The 20,816-nt window shown below is 40.5% G+C and overlaps 1 protein-coding gene across 2 annotated transcripts in view; it reads right to left on the bottom strand.

Annotated features, from left to right (window-relative positions):
• Positions 1 to 19,845, bottom strand: part of Pbx3 (PBX homeobox 3) — a 201,272-nt gene extending 181,427 nt beyond the window's left edge. Inside the window, exons 1-2 of one of the 2 annotated variants that reach the window (XM_051166251.1) lie at positions 19,592 to 19,845; positions 18,681 to 18,754 (exon numbers count right to left, since the gene is read on the bottom strand). In XM_051166251.1, the coding sequence (XP_051022208.1) occupies positions 18,681 to 18,754; positions 19,592 to 19,791 (274 nt within the window). In that variant the 5' untranslated portion in view covers positions 19,792 to 19,845. The remainder of the gene's footprint in view (positions 1 to 18,680; positions 18,755 to 19,591) is intronic. The other variant, XM_051166252.1, reaches the window with a different exon arrangement.
• Between the last annotated feature and the right edge of the window lie 971 nt (positions 19,846 to 20,816).

The following is a 20,816-nucleotide window of genomic DNA, read 5'->3' as shown; positions in this document are numbered from 1 at the left end:
TTATAGATTGAAAACTCAGCTACAAAAACTGTACAGTGTAAAATGAACATAAATCAATCATTATGACAGATGAACTTATTTGAGAGTCAAAATGAACAAAATAGTCTATGTCAGCAAAATGTCTCTTGTCAAAATCTACTCTTTAAGATTTCATTATCATGTACTAAAACAAATATCCCTCCTAACTCTACAGAGAAACATGTTTTACATCATACTTCAAAACTTCTTCTTTGGAACCTAAATTTTCCTACCTTTGAAATAGATTGCTTTATCGTGCTTAGTTTTAAAGTAAAAACTTCAAGGGCGAATTAAAGCAACACTAAGCTTGTTACCAGTTTTCAACATGGAGTTTTTCTTAGACTATTACCATTAATGACAACAATGGAAAAAGCAATACACATAAATTATTTAAGATTTAGGTAAGCAGCTATGGCAGTTTTCCCATATATATATATATATATATATACTGTAGCTGGCATAATTAAGATAAATTTCTATATGCAGGATGTCTTTGCTAGGGTTGCTGTTGCTATGATAAAACACTATAACCAAAAGCAGCCTGGGGAGGAAAGGGTTTATTTCATCTTACACTTCCAAGTCATAGTCCATCACTGAGAGAAGAAGTCAGGGTGGGAAATCAAGGCAGGAATCAAAGCAGAAGCCATGGAAACACACTGCTCACCAGCTTGCTAGGCCTGCTCCCTTACACCCCAAGGGTACCTACCCAGGGGCGGCACTGTCCCCCGTGGGTTGGGCCCTCCCACATCAATCAAATCAAGAAAATGCCCCATGGACTAGCCTATAGACCAGTATGATAAAGCCATTTTCTTAATTAAGATTCCCTCTTCCTAGATATGTCTATGTTTGTGTCAAGCTGATGAAAGCCAAGCAGCACAAAGGGCTAGAAGATTACAATACAGACCACTGTGCTCAGTGGGTGCGGGTGCACGGGTGGGAGAGAAGACAAACAGATCCTGGCCTCCAATGCTTACAGTCCCGCAAAGAATAGGAGAGGGAAAAAGAAAGAAGAGCCCCTCTATTCCTAAATGAGTCTTTATAGCATACTATTTATAAGTATTAACTTAGGCCAATCTTATCGAATTATGAACATTAATGTCTCAGAAAACATCAAGATTTAATAATATTGACAATAACAAAGTCTTCAAAGTAGAGTAAGTGAAACCTCTCTTATTCTCTTCATTGACTCATAATTCAGCCCTTTTCCCTTCATCCTCTAACACAGACAAGCCCCTCTCTCATTGCTTGCTATCTCAGTAAACACTTGGGACTCTGCACACCCTACATGTGTTACTTGGGGAGCGTAAAAATGACCAAACAAAAATAATAGGGCTATCTAATAACAGCAGCATAAGATCCTGGTATTGAAGATGAAACATTCTTCATTGCTAAAGCATACCTGTTTTAGAAGGCTTAAGGATGATGTAAAAAAACAAAAACAAAAACAAAAACAAAAAAACCAACTCTGAAACACAAGAGATAGGACGATATGTATCACTTGCACCGATCTCCACTCTACCAGCAAGCTGCCTCGCCCTAGGACAGCTTGTGAACACACCTTCAGGTATCAGGAAGGGCATAGAGTTCAATCTGTATAAGAACCAGGTTCTTCAAATGTAAACAGAAGCTTAAATGGTGCCATTAGAAATTCTGTGACTGGGGCTGGAGAGATGGCTCAACAGTTAAAAGCACTGACTGCTCTTCCAGAGGACCCAGGTTCAATTCCCAGCTCCCACATGATGACAACACACAACTGTCTATAACCCCAAGATCTGACACTCTCACATAGACATACATGTGGGCAAAATACCAATGCACATATAATTAATTAATTTAAAAAAGAAATTCTGGCCAGGTGTGGTGGCGCACACCTTTAATCACAGCACACGGGAGGCAGAGGCAGGGGGATCTCTGTGAGTTCGAGGCCAGCCTGAACTAAAAAGCAAGTCCAAGACATCCAGGGCTACACAGGAAACCCTATCTAGAGAGAGAGGGGACGAGGGAGAGGGAGAGAGAGAGAGAGATAAAGAGAGAGAGAGAGAGACAGAAGAAAATCTGTCAATGTTAATGTAGAAAGTTTTGAAACCTCTATAAAAACTAGGTAACTAGCAGAACGTGGTCTGCACACCTTTAATCCCAGCACTCGGGAGGCAGAGGCAGGCAGATCTCTGTGAGTTTGAAGCCAGTTTGGTCTACAGAGTAAGTTTCAACGCAAGCAGGATGACAATAGTAAGACCCTACCTCAAAATAGACAGGCAGACAGACAGACTGACCAATGTAGAATTAGCGAAAATTACTCTTCTATTAGGTTTCAGATGCTTTAAAACTCTGCAGCCTCACAGCACCTCCAGTCCCATGCCTAGAGCACGGACCGAGATCACAGACTATGTTGACAACCAGCAGGAAAAGAGAAATAGTGACTTCTCTGCATTTGTCTTTGAACCACCAGATGATAATCTGCAGGGTTCTAAAAATAAAATACAAAATAGTAGTAACTTTACCAAAACTTTGCCTGAAAAATAAAGCATTGCAAACCATCAGCAAAGGCAACGCTAAGCAATGATGTAAAACTATAATATTCCAAGGCTCTCGGAGCCATTTTCAAATCTTAAAAGCTTTACCCAGGGAAATGTACAGTGTACTTCTAAGGAAAAACTGAAACTTTTTGCAAAACAATGTTTTTCTTATAGCATGTAGTTCCCCCAAAAGGCAATAAACTCTTTATTCCTGCTCTGTGCCTTAAGACACAATCTGCTTTTATCCTTCAGCAAAATATGAACCAGCTACTAGCCTGACAATGCCAAGAACCATGACAAAATGGATTATTAATGAGAAACTGAACTCCAGAACTCTATTAATTTATGTCTTCCTGTCGGATTCAAAAGATATATCAGCCTTCTCACTCAAAAGAAAAAAAATGCCAACACTGTACTTTGTTTTAAAGTTCTCCACAGATGAAGAATTCATTATCCAAAGTACAGTTCTGTTATTTCAGGCTTTCTTGTAGAATAAAGAATCTTTATCAAATGGCTAAGAAAGATGCTGACAAGTGCAAGTACCTTGCAAAGTATATTTACGTCAAACATTCGCTGAGGAGAAACGGGGGGGTGGGGGGGAAGAGGGGGAGTAAAAAAAGGTGAAAGCCCCTCAGCATTTTTGTCACACCCGGTCCTAGCAGATGCTAGAAAACTAAGCCCTTTTAATTCCTACTGTAACGTAGTACGCAGCATTAATACAACTGTGTACTTGTGAGCTTTTTAATTCTTAATTACACTAATTATTCTGACATGAAGGGAAATGATCTAACAAGTGAAGAGAAGAATGTGTGATTTCTTTACGTATAAACAACAATGTTCAAAGGACATAAGATATCCTTTTAAGCTTTCATTTAAAAAAATCTATCTAATCTATGCTTATCATAATATTTATGAAATAAAAAAACCAGAGAGGAAAAATTGCTATAATGTGCTCTGTATGACCTCTGCTTTCTACAGAGAATGAAAACAGCCTTTTGCTTTTCAATCCCCATCAAAGTGGAGTAAAAGGAGGACCGGCGTTCCCGTGCTCGCTGCCATTAATCACTGCTTTCTTCAAGCAAGTGCGTATTAATTTCTGTCATCCCAAACATCATCGAGTATTGTTACAGCACCGTTCACTCCTCATTCACCACCAGTTGTTACCAGTTTCCCTACACTGAGCAGAGACAGGGTGAATCGTGTGGATTTCAGTGTTAGAGGCCTTTATCCCTGGGGTGCTGACACCAATTAAGCCATTTCAAGAAGAAATGAGAACAGCCCCAACCCTTCCGTGTAACAAGAGCTTGCACCTAGCTTTGGCAGGTTGCCATTTTCTCTGGCTTCACGCTATAGAAATACTCTTCTCCACATCTTTCTGAGTGATTCAGACTGTTTTCATGGAATCAGTAACAATATCTTTTTGTTCATTCTGCAAGTCCAGACGTGACGCCCAACACAGCCTCATACAAAAGCCCCTGGTAATCCAGATGGTAATCCAGAAAGACGGCACTGTAACTGCAGAACCATCTGAGCCGGGGTCAGAAGTGAAAGCACACACTCCTTTAAGCCCAGGACAACGTTGTTTAGCAGGCAGTGCAAACAAAAACAGGCTCCGAATGCTACTGCTTTCCTCAAACTGGGTTAACCAAAGATCAAGCCTTCTCTCCCACTGGCTCCATTTCAACACAGTCCTGTCTGAGAGTTCACATGCACAGGACTATGAACCAGGCAACTTCCAGCAGCATCAGCACAGTTTGCATCCACTCTAAAGAAGATTATAGCCACTCTATTGACATTTGCTTAAAGACCACACTTTATTAAAGGTTACCAAGTCAAAAACAATCTGTTCAAGAAAATTTAATTAATATCATTTTTGCATTACTAAATACAGAGATCCATCAAATTCTTTCACAATATTGTTGATTTTTTTTTTTTTTTGACTGTTTTAGATCTAATCATTCTCCTTGTTTCAGACATTTACATCTGCTTTTAAGTTTTTATGGTTGCCTGTTGGCAGGCAGCAAAGTGGAGCTGTCGATGCTACTGCAGAATAATGCAAGGTTTGTTATGAATTAAATATTAGAAACCTTAACACAGCGGCCAATAAGAATTATTTGCCTTATTAAAGCAGCAGAAGACGCTGATTAAATTTTCATTGCATTGCAGTCTTTTTCCCATTTCTGCTTTCAATTCATCATTCTAATGTATGAAAGGCTCGCCGAATAATGGCAGGGGGACTTAATTTCTGGAATGCAAATATAGCAAAGAAAATACCATAAATACCCGCCCAGAAAACATTAAACAGTCAGTTCTAATTAAGTGAATACTAGCTAAGTAAATATTCTCTTAAAGGGAAAAAAATAACTCAAACGTCAAGAATTCCAGAAGGAAAGCACAATCACCTATACCACAAATATAGACAGATAACACACTGAGGGTAGACTGGATCTTGGGGGAACTGGCACCTCTCACAACCCTTCTTAGGCTCTAAAGCACTCTGAGGAAAGAGAAGACCAGGATTATACTCAGCTGTGCACAATTTCTGAAATTTAATTTTTACAAGAAAAAAAAAAAAAAAGACAAGAATATTAAGAGCAAGAATAGCAGCCGGCACTTCTGAATCCCTACATTGTGTCTCAAATGTACATTTACTGCTGCAAATATATTTAGGGAATAAACTGTCCCTGCAAAAATACCATAATCACGCGTCCTATGCTGAAGGTTGTTCACGTTTCTGCCTTAATGTGAGGGAGAAAATGAACTTCAAGTATCCATTTCCCCTAGAGAAAATCTCTTCCTTGAAACTCTGCAACTAATGAAATGGGGATCTATAAATAGCAGCATCATTACCATGAGAGCCTCTGCTCGGGACCATCTCTGCAGCTGACCCTCTTTATACTAATAACTACCAGGCTTCAGTGTCATTCCTCTGTAGGGTGATCAATACTGGGACAGTTAAAACTGTGATGGAAATTTAACCCACAGAAATGGTATTCGCTTAACAAGTTTCCTCAAAGCAGTCAACCAGCCTGTACTTTCTGTCTTGTGGTACAGACTTTACTAGGAAGGTGAAGCTCTGGATTATTGTTTTGGCTTTGCTGTTGTTGCTGTTGCTGCTGCTGCTGCTGCTGCTGCTGCTGCTGCTGTTTTTATAATCATTATTAACTGCAATGAGGACTCTGAAACCTTTTCTCTAATGGTATAGAGATGTGCATCCTGACAAGACAAAAGCCGTAATACACCTGAAATGCTCCCTGCTGAATCTCTCTCGATGAACTCATTAAAATGGTTACTCTATTCCAAATATTATCCACTGAAGCATTACTGTGGTAAACTCTTGCTTAAATTGCCGAATACAACAATGGATAAAAATCGGTGAGCATTTAATCAGTAAATGTAATGATTTGGAACAGCATTTTACTCTTATTCAAAATGCAATAGTTTCAAATGTGATAGATCACTCTAAAAAGTTAACCAATAATTAATATCACCATTTATTGTCAATTAGGCCATAATAAATAGCACATATAATGAAAATGGAAGAAACAAAAAACTATTTATTAGACGTCTGTAGAATACACTCCCACTGTATAATTTACTGGCTCTGTGATGTTACTGTTGCGCTTCAGTCATGGTAAGTATTCTGTTATTTTCACATCTCCTACATATAAAGAGCCCAACTGTTCACTAATTTCATCCCTTAAAATAAATATGATAAAATGTTCCAGTGGGTGGATGAGTTTAAGGTCTTTTATTCTCAGTGACAAAATTATTGATGACAACATATCATAAATGGCACTTTCTCCATATACACATGTCACAAGAAACTGTGAAATATTAGTACAACTGCACATGTAGAACAGTTACTTCTTAAATGAAAATATAACATTTCAGTATTAAACATAATCTGGATTAATCAAGAAAATATATGTGAATTCAAAGATGACATCAGATTTCATACATGCTTCTCTTCATATGTGGCGTACTTGTATGTACTATATGCACAGAAAAACGTAATTAGCCTAATTTAAATACAAAGAGCACGGTTCATCATGGCACAGGCAGACACACATATGTGTCATCATGCTCCATTCACTAAGGTTTATGCTTAGTTATACCATTCAGATCATGAAACCATGCACAGAAATTTTAAGTCATTTAAAAATGACTTAAAACATACTACAGACAGAAGAATTCTGTACTTATATAAAATTTAAGAATAAGCTACGCTAAATATTACCATTTCGTAGACTCCCCAAAGTAAGCCAGTCTGTTATGTAGTTCTGACATTTCACTCTCTTCCTCAATTACTTTATTAAAAATAGGTAAATAACAAAATAGTATTTCCCCAACATGCAAAGCATGAAAGGAAATGATGCTGAAAAGTTAAATCATCACAAAGCGAAGGATCGCACTGAATAACTCAAATTTATATTCAATTAAAAAAAAATCAGAATTGTGTTTGCCTGTTTTTAAATGGCAAGTGCTGGTATGGACTTTAAAATAGAAAGTAAACTTCCGGGCTCCTAAAATTCAAGCCCAAAATAACTTCCTTTGTGTTGCCATCTCATTCCAGCGATCCCGATGTACAACAAACAGAATGCACAACATAAGCCTTTCAAATAGGTGGGAAGGAAAGTTGCTGCGTTAAGTAAAGCAGGTTTGCAAATGGCAAGATCCTTGCAGCAACTCCGGCCTTGCTCTGAGGCAGCGGCTGGAGCAGCGCTGCCAGGCGGCACTTGACAGCAGCCCTGCTCCCACAATTGCAGCCCTCAAATCCAATCAATCCTTGCTCTTTGCATTTCAAGCAGCTCCTGGCTGCCACTGCCTGAAGATAACTATTTTACCACCTCTGTCATGCCTAATTAACAAGTCAGATGTACAATTTAGAAATTTTGCAATTAACCTGCTAAAATATTGCTGGAGGATGCTAATTGTTATGCCAGTTGCCATAAAAGCTCATTTGCATAACTTATGTGTGAAAAACAATTATGAGCCGCGTTCACAGACGCGGTCCACAAACTGCTCCTAGCTACGGATGAGAGGGCCACAAAAACACTTAATTCATTGCCCACAAAATTATGTTCCCCCTTTTCTTAAACAGCATCTGTTTTGTAAAGCTATATTCATAGAAAATCCCCAAATCAACAATTAGAAGCATATGTAAATGTGCGATTACAGTTCTTTTTCTTTCATTGACAACTTCTCCTTTTTTGCTCACATTGAGGAGTAGGGGATGATATGATAAATGCCTCGCTGTTCCAATTCCCTTGCACAACAAATAGGAAGTACATTTGGCAGTGCCAGTGAAGCTGCCAGCCCACCAGCCAGGAGGAAGCCATTCTGCTCGCTCTATCTAGCCACTGCAGCACTACCACCAGGGGCCACTTTGACAACACAGAAGCGAAAGTCAATTGTTTCTTCAGTGAATAGGCTTCTGTTCTCCAGCATATATTTACTGGGGCATTTAGGGCAGATTTTTGCCATTACACTGAAGTCTGTAAAACATGGTTGTCTACAAATATTTACACTAGTGCTGACCAAAGCTCTGCTGCCACTCAGTGTCACTTTAGTCCTGACCATATTTTTTAAGCTCAGGTTTTGCCATCAGAACATCCACTTTCCACCACTCTCCCCAAGTGGGAAGGCTCCACCGGCTCTTCTCCCGCAGAGGAAGTCTGGGCCAGTGGCAACGTGTTTAACCTAAGTCCTCTGCAATCTAACTTAGGTTAAAGTACAAGTTTGGTGGTGGTTTGAGGTTTTTTTAAAAAGTCACACGCACTATAGAATTTTTTTCCCATAAAGATATTACTTTTACATTTTCAGAGTGCAAATTGTTCTATAAGAGAAAACATACCTAAGTCAGGCAGCATATGTCCTCACATGTGCACAGAGGTCAGTGAGTGGGAGGAAGGTAGCCATTTATACTGTTACCTTCATGAGCGAGACAGAACCTATGGAGGAGGGAGCCTTGCCTCTTTAACAAACCATAACTAAGGATGAAGAGATACAGAAATCCCATGGCTTGGCCATCAGTCTAACATTTGCAATGGAAAAGAAAAACATTACAAGAACAACTCACCCTTTTTCACATTACAGTGGTTGACAGCTACTTTCTTACATTTGGGGAAAAATATTTTTATTTCTAAAATAATTCACTCACTGAGTAACACTCAGCAAAATATAGACTTTAAATTCTTCACTTTCAGAGAAAAACAAAGCATTTGCTGATTGATTTGGTTCTAGGAAAAAAAACTACTATTAAATATCAAGCCAATACTGTGTAAAACATTACAAATTTAACACTGACATAATAGTCTTTAAAAAAAAAAAAAAAAGTCATATAGAAATTATCCAAGAAAAAGAAGTTGGTTTAATGTCAGAACTTTAACAGTATTGGTATAGTCACAGTAAAGTATGAATTACTGTCTTCACTAAAATTGTGGATGAGAATACAGCTCAGTGGCCAGACAGCTCCTCAGCATGCAAGAAACACTGGGAAGCATCCCCCAGCAACCGGGGGGCGGGGGGGTGGGGGTGGGGGGTAGGCGGGACAAATTTAGGTAAATCAAAATCAGTCCATGCAATACATTGATAAAATATAATGTCTATTTGCAGCGACATCATTTCATTCCAGGCCTTCAGTACCCATCCTTCATCAAAGTCAAAAGGTCAAGAAGGAAGATGCCAATGAGCTGCTGAGGCCATCCTCAGCAGCACACCGCTGCTCTAACAAGTGCTAAGCCAAACCACATTCTGACAAGTCGGACACCCACGCCCTACCCGCAGTTAAAAGAATCTCCTTTTTTTTTTTTTTTTTTTTAACACTGATTCTAGCAAAGAAATATGATAAGAAAAACTGGAGGGTTTTCACTTATTTGAATAACAAGTGAAAACCCTAAAAATATCTTCCCTGTATGTTATTACCAACTGTATCACTGGGTTTTATAGTGACAGCCCTGTGCTATAATTTCTGAGAAAACCTCTACATAAAGCTCCATAAACCCAACCATTCCTGTAATGTATCGCCTTATCTAGCACACAATCATTTCAAACACAACTTTTCATGTTAGTATAATTTGTTCAAAAATGGTAATAAATACATCCATGATGCCAGAGAAATCATTGTACAATCTACTGTAACTTGTTCTTAGCAGTGCTGGCAGTTAATCCTACACCCAAGATCTGGTGGGGAAAAACAAAGCAAAGCAAAATATTTCACATTTTCCTGACTTAATTAAAGATGCTCATTGTACACACACCTTTTAATGGACCAATGCTCTCAATCAACATTATAAATAACCTGGACCAACTGCAGACTCCTGTCTAAGAACAATTATCACAGAACTAAAACATGGACGGCTGTCAGTTGGCGGCAGAGTTCTTGCTTTCATAATAAATATAAAATCAATTTCCTGTTGTAGTTCCTATTCCAAGTTGAAAATGATATATCTGACTGTGAATTCCAACTACCTTCATCGGTAGTTTTTTTTTTTTTTTTTTAAAGGGGGAGGTGAGGAAAGCAAGAAAAACAAAGTTATAAGACTGTCAGAGTCACTTCCTTCTCATTTGAGGGCACCTGCATAATAAAGGTGAGATGTACACATCAAGATGCCATTTCAACTTTTTTTAGAGGAAACAACTGAATTTTCTATCAAATGGCATGATAAAGCTTTATTTGCAAGGTTTAGTGACTGGAAAGCTTGTAGAAATCTTTTGTTTAAATGATAATAATATGTAATTTCAAAGCTCTTTTTCTCCTTGTTTCAAGCAAAAATAACTTCATACGTTTAAAATGACATTTTGTAAGTAATCAAGAGACGAATGAGGAAGTCTGAAAATAGACAAAAATCTAAAGTAACCAAGCATTTTATTCAGGGGGGGAAAAGGGTACTAATGTCTAATGTGTTACCTACTACATCCTCTTCCACAGAGATGTAATCAGGACTCTGTCCCAAGAGAGGCTCTCACCTTCACCTCTGTGTTCTTACCCCTCACATGGCCATCCATGCCCAAAGAGATGCAACCGTCCACAGTGTACATGCATGGCAGCTGTGGTGACTAAACAATCCATATGGCTCTGAGAAGTTATGGCTCATTGGGTCCAGACATGATGGAGTTCGGACACTAGAACCAAGTCCCAATATGAATACCTTGCCCAAACAGTGTAGCTAACCAAACCCAGAGATTTATAGTTAGACAGCAACTTGCACTTCTTTCAATGCTGTGTGCAGCTAGAAGCTCTGTGTTTGAAGAAACCTTCGCTTTTTCACACGGCCAGAGACACTCTGTCCTCCACTTCTCCGATCCCTTTAGTCATGCATCCATTTCCTCATAAAATGAGCTTTAGAGAGTTAAGTTCAAATGCCTTACTTTAGCCACAAGTCAGTAAAACCAGAATAAAGTAAAAAAATCTCATTTTCAACATGAAAATCAAATACGGTAATCTTACATGTCAATACACGATAAAATGTAAATTCCACAGGTTGTGTAAAGGGCAAAGTTGAACCAGTAATTAATTCTATTGGTTCAACTTCCATGAATTCAAGTCAAACCTTAATGCTCATCTAATATAATTTCATGAAGCCCAATTCAACAACTTTTCCTTCCCTCCCAAGTACACATTCTTGTGGAATTCAGTTTGGTGTTGACTCTGGCACACAACATTCACATTTACAAACAGGTAACTGACAGCAACTCACTAGCTATGTCACTAAAGTCATTCCAGAAAAAAGAAAGTAAATGATGAAATTCTTAATTTCACACAGACTGTAAAATAAAAATTTCATATTCCATATTACATTTAAATAATCATAGGGGGAGAGGGAGTTCAATGTTCCAGACCCTTCCCCAAGGCTTTCAATCAACTTTATTTATATGCAAAACCAAGAGAAACTGGGGGGGGGGGGGGGGGGGGGGGGTAGGAAAAAAAAGAAGAAAAAAAAAAAAAACAAAACATACAAGAAAAAAAAAAAAAACCCAAGCTCCTCCCTATGCTAAAGCTCTCAATTTACTGACAGGCAAATGGCTTCATGCTGCCACTTAATCTCATTTCTTGCATAATGCCCTCTAATTAGCATATCAAAGTGAATTAATACTTCTAGGGCATTAGCAATGGGGAAATCTGCTCCAGGCTCACAATAGCAGTTAAGAGAGAGCCAAGAAATCCTCAAAAACACCACAAACCACTTTGCATTGCAAAACTGCTCAATTTATTTATCCTCTCTCTCTAAACACTTTTACCGCACACTGTTTTACTACTGTTCACCAAACAAAATGATAATTGCCAAAGTTACCAGCATCTGCAATGCCTGTTTAGAATCTTAATTTAGATTATGTTGCAGATAATTCCTATATGCGACCATTTGTTCTATTATAAATGTTAATACAAAGACAGTGGAAATGTTGACATTCTCAACCAGTTAATTTGAATTTGAAATAAAATTTTATGGGATTTTAAAATTTATGAATTTTTTAATGTAAAAAGCCACCTGCTGGACGCTGATGCTTAAGAAATATGCTTTGAAAACTGATGTACCTCATAAAACAAAACAAAACAAAATCATTTTGCACTAACATATGCTGGCATCTCCTAAACAATGGTTTAAACATCAGGAGAAATCATCAGCATTAAAAGAATTACACTGTATACCAAAAACTCATTAATATGATCACACAAAAAGAGTTAGTACTCAAATAGCTTAGCACTTTTAAAATACCTAAGCTGAAAGAAAACAAATATAAAACTTTAAACAAAGTATACTTATTTCTAATTACTTTGTCTCGGTAGTAATTGCTACTATGTGTAGAGTAAGTCAAAACCTGTTCTGCTTATTCAATTTAACACATTCTATCAAATCAACTTCTTTGCTAAATAATATACTTTATTCAAATACAATGCACAAGCAAGCTATACTTTGCACTAAAAATTATAAGCATATTATATGTTTATGTCATGGCTGTGAAAAAAGTAATAAGGGATTCTAAGTGTCAGTCTGCTTACAAAGAGCATTGTTAAAAATCAAGACTTTAAGACTGAAACTGGTTTTCTAATATGTTCTATGTCTGACGGCATAAAAAGATGGCATATTTTTTCGAGTAGCTCACTCAAGCATTACTTTTTTATTTATTTGCTAAATATAGCACTATCACCCTAGCTGTAATAGTAGTTTGTTTAATTAACTTCTATAACTTTGTAAAGAAAAGAAAATGTGATAAACAGACCTGCAAAACTTCACTGATTTACACCACACTATATACTGTGATGTAAATGAGTGTCTCTCCACACTTCCTGGCTGGAATGGCCTATAAAAATAGAGCAAGTACTTGGAAAGGTCAGCATGGGAGGAGAGATGTGGAGCTTTGTCAGTTACTACCTCACTCATGCTGATCACACTGATAAATGGCTAAAGCACAAGCCTGCTGAGAAAACAAATAAAACATTATTCTCAGAGTGTCAAGACTGAAATAAAAAGTATCTGAAGATTCCTCACAAATACTTGAATATGGAAAACAGTCTACCCTTTATTCAACTTCACATGTTAGTGCTGATGTGTCAAGCATTTACTTTGAATAAATATTGTATGGTATCCATATAAAACAGTGATGACTTATGTGGCTCAGAAAATTCAGCCTCAATTCTTAGAGACCCACTTTATAAAATATAATTTCAACCTACAGCATGCTCTCATATGATACCAAAATACAAATGAACTAATAAGACGTTAACTAAGTCTTCCTTTGGATTATAAATTTATGAACTAAAATCTAAAATCACAAGTAAAATTAAAGGAAAGTCATCAGTATGAAAAAAAATGTACTTTTGTTTTATAAAAGTAAATGGATTTATGTGTTTTGGGAGCAAGTTGGGGACTCCATTACCAGTGTAGTAATATACTTCTGATTTAGAATAAAGTTATATAAATTAATAAAAATGCCATAGTAAAGTTCTCAAATAAAATATCAAAACCTCACAAACCTTTAATGAAGCTCACTAAAACTAAGGTACAAAAGAATTACCTGCACAGATCAAGTTAGTATTGACAACAGCTTCAATATTTTTATTGAAATGTATTTTTATTGAATATATTCGTATTGAAAAGAAAAATATTCTAGAAAATATCTTCTCATTTTAAAGGTATATCCACATGATCCTTCAGATCAGAAAGTTCTAAAACAGTGTGGCAATGACAATTTTTGCAGGTTTTCTACCAACAGATTGTGTGTATTAATTATTGCTTAAGAGTGAAAGAGGAGAAGATTCAGACAAATGTCGTTCTTTTACACCCTTTAACACCTCCTACAAAATCTCCAGTAAGCAATATAAATCTAAAAAAACTGACAAAATATTCTTAAATGGCTTTAAGAAAAATATATTGATAAAGCAATGTAAGTTATGTCCTTTCTAACATACACTGACTTTGTGCTTTTCCTGTTTAATCATTTAGTATTCCCAATGAAAATAGACCATGATGTCTGCCTAAAATTGATATAAAATTTGAAGTATTAAAGGCCCATTACTATTCAGATCACAAAATTCTGAGGGTAGGAGTGATAGAGAAAATAAAATTGGCCAATTGTTGCCATTATTGAAGGTAAGCAATGTGTAAAAAAAATCTCTTATTTCTAAAAATGTGTATATATTATTATTGTTCTATGTATATAGAATATACATTGTATATGTATGTATGTATGTATGTATGTGTGTATGTGTGTATGTATGTGTGTATGTATGTATGTGTGTGGTGTTGGTAGGGTCTATAATAAAAAGCTCCAAAAAAGTGAAAAATAGCAACAGAAACATTGTACATATATTCATAATGCATTTGTCTTTAAAACTTTGGCACAAATGATATCTATACTAGATATAGTGCAAGATCAACTTTAAAAAAGCAGTAACTACAGAACCATTTGCATTCAGAGATAACAATTTTATATTTCTTTACTAAATGTTTATTTGATGACTGATGTGATTTTTCGTACAATGAGAATTCAAAAAATAACAATGAAAATGTAGCTAAATTTTTACATGGAAATCTTAAAAAAAATAAAAGAGCAGGCCAGAAAAAAAGAAAATGCAGATGAAACACTAAAAATGTAAGGTAAGAATTGAACAGAACGGTTAACTAAGAGTACTGCCCTGCCTTCTGAAAGCTACTCACACTTTTAGCAATAAAAATAAAGGTTGAATCGTGTCATATTAAATGGGCGTGAACTACATTCGTGTGCAGACTACATTCTTGCCCTACTTCTGATATCTAAAATTCCTATGACTTTCTCAAGATGGATTCTTTTAAAAGTACAGCATTTATAATAGTCATTTTCTCCTCTTGAAACATAAAAAACCCTTCAAGCGGCCCAGCCAGCCGAGCAGGCCTCTCTCTTCCCCTGCGGACACCTCCTGCAGTACAGAAGTTCATTAAGTTTTATGATCTTCCCAAGTCAGTCCTGCTTATAAGCCTCACAAAGCCTACAAATCTGGCAAACCATCATGTCTGCCATTAGACATTACTACTAAATGAACACTATTTAGGGTTTGTGGTGGCAATAAATCAGAGTTTGGTTGGCAGCTATCAACAATGCGTATTTTAACCTAGCGTTGTAAAAGGAAAGGGTTATGTTGATTTTGTTTAACAAACACTATTTTTTTTTCACAATACTACCATTCAGATCATATACCAAATTGCTATATTAGAATACATTAAAAATATTTTCCTTGAAAAATGTTTTCTTCAGTTGAATTCCCACAATTAAGGGGCTCATTTAAAAAAAAGAAAGAAAAGGTGAATCTTTTTTCACAAAGGAAACCCCTCACAGTCAAGATTAAAGTAGTCAAAAATAGTTAAGTGGATAATACCGACAGAAGCATAAAAGGCCTCGCTGCATCAGAGATGTTTAATAAGCAACGGAGGGTAACATATGACTTTGTTATCATCCTAAAGAAAACCCTAACCCCTCAACCTCTACCTCCTTTGCTTACATAGTCTGAAATACACATCTCGATTTTAAAGCCTGTAACTTTTTAGTTGCTTCTAAAATGTATAAATGTCACAATTCAACAATAAAAAAATGTTTCTGGCCCAAAATAACTGTACAATAAATTTTACAATACACTTTTTTAAAAATCATCTTATAGTAAAAGTATAATTTCCATACTTCTGAACAAGAAAATAATATAATTGTGGCAGATTACTCATTTATTTGTCAAAAGGGGAAAAGAATGCCTTTTCATCTTTGGTAGGGGAGAAATAAGATGTTTTCCAAACTAAGTCTCTTGTGTGCATCAGAACTGACAGTAATCATCGCCTAATCAGAAAGCTCAAAATCTACTGGCTTTCTACAAATACATGACTTTTTTTTTTTTAATGATTTTTGTCTTATTTTAGAAGAAAGGCACAACTAAAATCACATTATCCACTAAAGTAGCAGTTCCCACCCACTCACCCCTCCAGTTCTCAACTTGTCAGCACCCTCCCCTCTATTATGCAGAATAGAGTCATCACATAATATTTCTGATTTATATTCACAAATGGCTAGATGAACTTTTTCTAGGTAATTAATCATTACGTATTATGATAATAGATTAATGAAATGATTTAAAGAAAAAGTATTAAGTAGCATACACAGATTTCCTAACACTTATTTTCTAAGTTCCTAACGTCTCTAAAGCAGAAGCAGACAGGGGATGGACCCTGGAATGTGCTGCCCAGCCTTCTCTGCTGTGCTAACCCTTATGTCTACACAGCTGTTTTATTTCAAAATGAGGGATCTGAGCCTAGCGATCCTGTCTCCTTCTAAGACTGGGTTTAGAGCATGAGGCAGAGCTATGGATAGTAGGGAAAAAAGGAGGGGGAGGAGAGGGAAAGGGGGAGAGAGGGAGGGGAGAGAGAAGAGAGAGGGAGGAGAGAGAGAGAGAGAGAAAGAGAGAGAGAGAGAGTGAGTCATCCCATCAATCACTCAGTAGTTAAATCCTATCCCTCTCAAGCCTAGAGAGGCTGGCAGGAGGACGACCGCCCAGACAGCCGCCTTCACTCTGTCGGCTGCTGGCTTTTTATACAAGAGATAACCTGCAAACTTAGGTCACAGGTCAATGCACAAAAAGAGGATCTAATTTACAAGTTATCACTGAAAGCCCAAGAAACATTTTCAAAACACAGAAATTCCTTTTGTCTGTTCTCTGCTGGTTCTTAAGTAGCAGTAGCCCTTCCAAAGCTCTCTCTGACCATAATCCCAGGCTCTGAAAAGACTTATTTCTTTTCCTAACTCACCTTTGACATGTGGTAGACTACGCTTTCCTTTCAGAATGCTGTAACTAAGTCCTGTGCAAATAAGCAACCAGAAGACCAACACTTCTTAATTGAATTTCTCCTGCTGCTAAGTGTCCAAACATGAAACGCTGTGTAGTTCTGTACTGTTGAGCCAAAACTTAAAAAGGGCAAATAAATAAATAAATAAATATAAATCATAAGGGGGTTCTTAATAGAAAAGAGTATCAATTCCCTCCCTGTAGCAGCATGTGCCATATAAAGTTGAACCAATCTTGATATTCAGAGCACAGGCAGTACTACAATGCTTACCTGTCAGCAAGAACTAGAGTGTAGCGCTGATAATAGAAAAATCCTCAGAAATTAAGCCACATAAGATACTAAGACCTGTATACTTTTATTCTCCCAAATTAAAAGCTGTCAAGATTCAATGCTGGATGTCTTTATAGTTATGGATTAAAATCATCTACCATATTAAATCAAAAGGCACTCTAAAGGTAACTAAAAATCAACATACAATGAGTCAATAATTTTAAATGACTGTGGTTTTCAGAATGTAAAGCTTATCATTTAAAAAAAAAACCTATTATAGAAAAAAATCCATAGCATGAATGAAAAGCAAATAAGATTACTTCTTTAGACTTTGAATGTTTACAGTTTAGCATACATACATTAAGAGAGCAATAAACTATTGCCTCCTTGGCTTACTTTTAGGAATATGAATAGTACTTGTTTAAAAGGAGTGTGACTCGACTATCTGCCTAGCAACCCTAGGCAGTGTGCTATTATTTGTAAACTCAATTTAAAGACAATCAAACATTGAACCATTAAGATAGCGTCAGTTGGAAAATGCAATATACTGGACTTGACACTTCTTTGCCTCAACTTACAAAAAGGCAACTTTAAAAAGCAATACACCCCACACATACAACAACAAATAAATCAACCAAAGGTTAAAGCATGACTAATGGAGGTTTTTACTGTCTACAGGAAAGGTAACTAAACACAAACTAAAACATGTGAATTATATATATGTATACACACACACACAAACACACACATATGCTTCCACTTTAGCTTTACCATTAAGTTAAGAGTAAATATACCTTAAATAGAAAAGGTCTGAAAAGAAAGTTAAACTATAAGGAACTGCCAAAAAATTTCCCTAATATGTACCTGCAGTTTTCACTCTAGCACTTCTGCAAAACCTAGCCTATCATCTACTCCCGCCGTGAACTTCAAAATTGTTTCGTCTACATCTGTGGAGATCTTTCTTTATAATATACTGAAGCTCAGCTACAAGTGTAACAGTTGCAAGATAAGAGAACACATTAAGTACTAATAGGTGTGACACACTGTACATGTCTAAGCCTTCATTTTTTTCTTCCTGGATTCTTAAAAGTAATCTCCCCGCCTAAAACACTAAGTCCAACGTGCTGCTGAAGTCTGTTCGGCCGTGTCTTCTACCAGCAGAACCGAACCTTAAGGATGTCTAAGTAAAAACAAAGTTCTGGTGATGCCTCTCCCCAGGAACTGGTCCCTGGCATCGTCTCCCATTGCTCCTTTTAAAAACTGCTGCACAAACAAGGCAAGAAGAGATAGGAGAGGGCGCGTGGCTAGAGCCCCCGCCAGGGCTGCCTCTTAGGGAACTGCGACCCAGCCCCAATCGCACGTACACTCCATTTTGTTCCAAAGCAGAACTGAGAAATAGACTCCAGATTTATTGCAGTTTTTTTTTTCCTCAAGATCAGGAGGTGGGAAGCAGAGAATGATCAAAGATGGCGGTGCCCAAAAGCAGCAGCTCTCAACTGGAGAGTCGAAGGAGTAGCTCTGACCCCACCTCATGGGGTCTCCAGGCCCATGGCTGGCAGCAGAGTCTTACCTGTTTTCTCTTTGATCTCACACAAGACACTGAAGAGCGCCGGTTTCATTCTGTGACAGTTCAGAGCATGTTTCCTTAAGAAAAAAAAACAAATAGCAAAACACAAAGGTATTAGCATCACCTATTGGAATAATATGGCGCCTTCTTTTAAATTAAACCCAAGATTTAAAGCCGGCCCCCAGGTTGGGAAAGCTCTTTTGAACCACGGGAAGTCAACAAAAACTCAAGTTGACTAGTTCGCGACTGGTAGCAAGCTCTAGCTGCGAGAGCTCCAGCCCTAAAGCAGAGCGACCCCTCTATCTGCTGGGCCGACAGCAGCCTCGCAAACGCAGGAGAGACCCGGGCAGGGGGCTCCGCTCCGGGGGACCGCAGCGGGACCCCAGGGACCAGACCGGCGCGGAGGGGACCCCCCCATGTCCTAGCTCCACTGAAGGAGTGGGCGCTCCGGCCAACCGGCGGTGGCTAATCGGCGGGTGACAGCTCCGCAAAGTTTGCCAAGCGTCCCTCCCTCCTGGAGAACTTGGCGCTCCGCACAGGAACGTGCGGAGAATCAGCCGGTCACCCCGGACTGGGCGGAGGGGAGTGGACGCCCTGAGTCTGGGCTGGTGAACAAAGTTGCACTTCCCTGCGGCGAGGCCCGGGGGCCCGGCTGGGACTCGGAGCGCACCGGAATCCGGGCGGGAGGTTTAAATCCTGGAAGCTGTGCGCACAGCAGGGAATGGACGAAGCGCTGACCCAGTCTGTCCCGAGCCGGGCGAGCAACTTTGCCCGCGCCAGGGGGGGGTTCCGCAAGTGCCTGGCGGGCAAAGAAAGTTCCCGCCCGAGACTGAGGCCCCGGTCCCGCGAGCAACCCGGGACCCTAGCCCGGCTCCCGTACACACACAAAAGATGCTTAATGAGACGACACCAACTTTGCTTGTGCCTCGTCCAAGCTCTGGTCGGTGATGGTCATGATCTGGTGGAGGATGTCGCCGATGTCTTGCTTCCTGCCGTCGCCGTCCGCCCCTTCGTGGCCGTGGGGGGGAGGCGGCAGAGCCATGCCCCCCTGGACCGAGTGGCCGGCCAGGTTCACCCCGGCCAGAGTCTGCAGCATCCTGGATTGATCGTCCATCCCGCCGCGCGCGGGCGGGAGCGGGCGGCGGCGGCGGCGGCAGAGGAGGCGAAGGCTGAAGCGGCGGCGGCGGCGGCGGCGAGGGAGGAGAAGAAAGGGGGGGGGGGGGAGGGGGGGAAGGCGGCCGCGCGCTCCCCGCCCGCGCGGGAGGGGGCGGCCCGGCCCGGCGCGGCCAGCGACAGAGGGGACGCGGACCGGCGTCCGGCTCCCGCTTCCGCCGCGGCGGAGACTGAGGACAGCGGCCGGCGGAAGCGGCGCGCTCGCCGGCGCTGGCGGAGGCGAAGGCGGCGGTGCCCGCTGCCCTCACGCGGCCGCCGCGCCGCCTCCTTAGTGCCCCGCGCCGCGCCGGGAGGCCCCGCGCAACTTGGTCCTCAGCGCCAGCCGAGTTGCCGGGACGCCGCGGCCGTCGCCGCCCACGCCAGCCTGAACGGTCCCCTCCCTCTGCCGCCCGCCGCCGCCGCCGCCGCCGCCGCCGCCGCCTCAACCGGGCGGGATCCGAGCACCGGCGGCCCCGGGGGAGGGAGCGGCGGCGGCGGCGGCGGCGGCGGCGGTGGCGGGCGGCGGGGGAGGCGGAGGAGGAGGCCGACGGGCGGGCCGCGGGGAGCGAGAGGGGCGGAGGAGGAAAGTTTGGGAGCGGGCGGGCCGGCGCGGCTGGGGCACGGAGCCCGGTGGAGGGCCCCGGCGGGCCGCACGCCGGGCGGACAGCAGATTAATGAGGCGGCAGAAGTCGCCGCCGCCACCTCCGGTGCCGCGCACCCAGCCAGCAGCCGCCGCGGACCGGGCTCGAAGGCCGCTCGGCTGAGGGATTGACAGGCTGCCAGTGCCACTCACTCACTGCGGCCCCGGCGCCTGGGGGGGGAGGGGCGGGGGCGAGCTGGAGGGCGGGGGAGCGTCCCGGATGCCCCGCCTCTCGGGGGCGGGGCACACGCTCATTGGGCCTTGAGCCTCCCGCCGCCGCCACTGGCCCCGCCCCTGGAACTCGGCCCGTCCCCTCTGGCCATGGCAGTGGGGCGCCGGGGAGACCC

This window comes from Acomys russatus, chromosome 24, assembly GCF_903995435.1.
Source record: "Acomys russatus chromosome 24, mAcoRus1.1, whole genome shotgun sequence".
NCBI classification, from domain to species: Eukaryota; Metazoa; Chordata; class Mammalia; order Rodentia; family Muridae; genus Acomys; species Acomys russatus.
The sequence above is the reverse complement of the archived record's forward strand: the minus strand, read 5'-3'. Positions and strand labels throughout refer to the sequence as shown.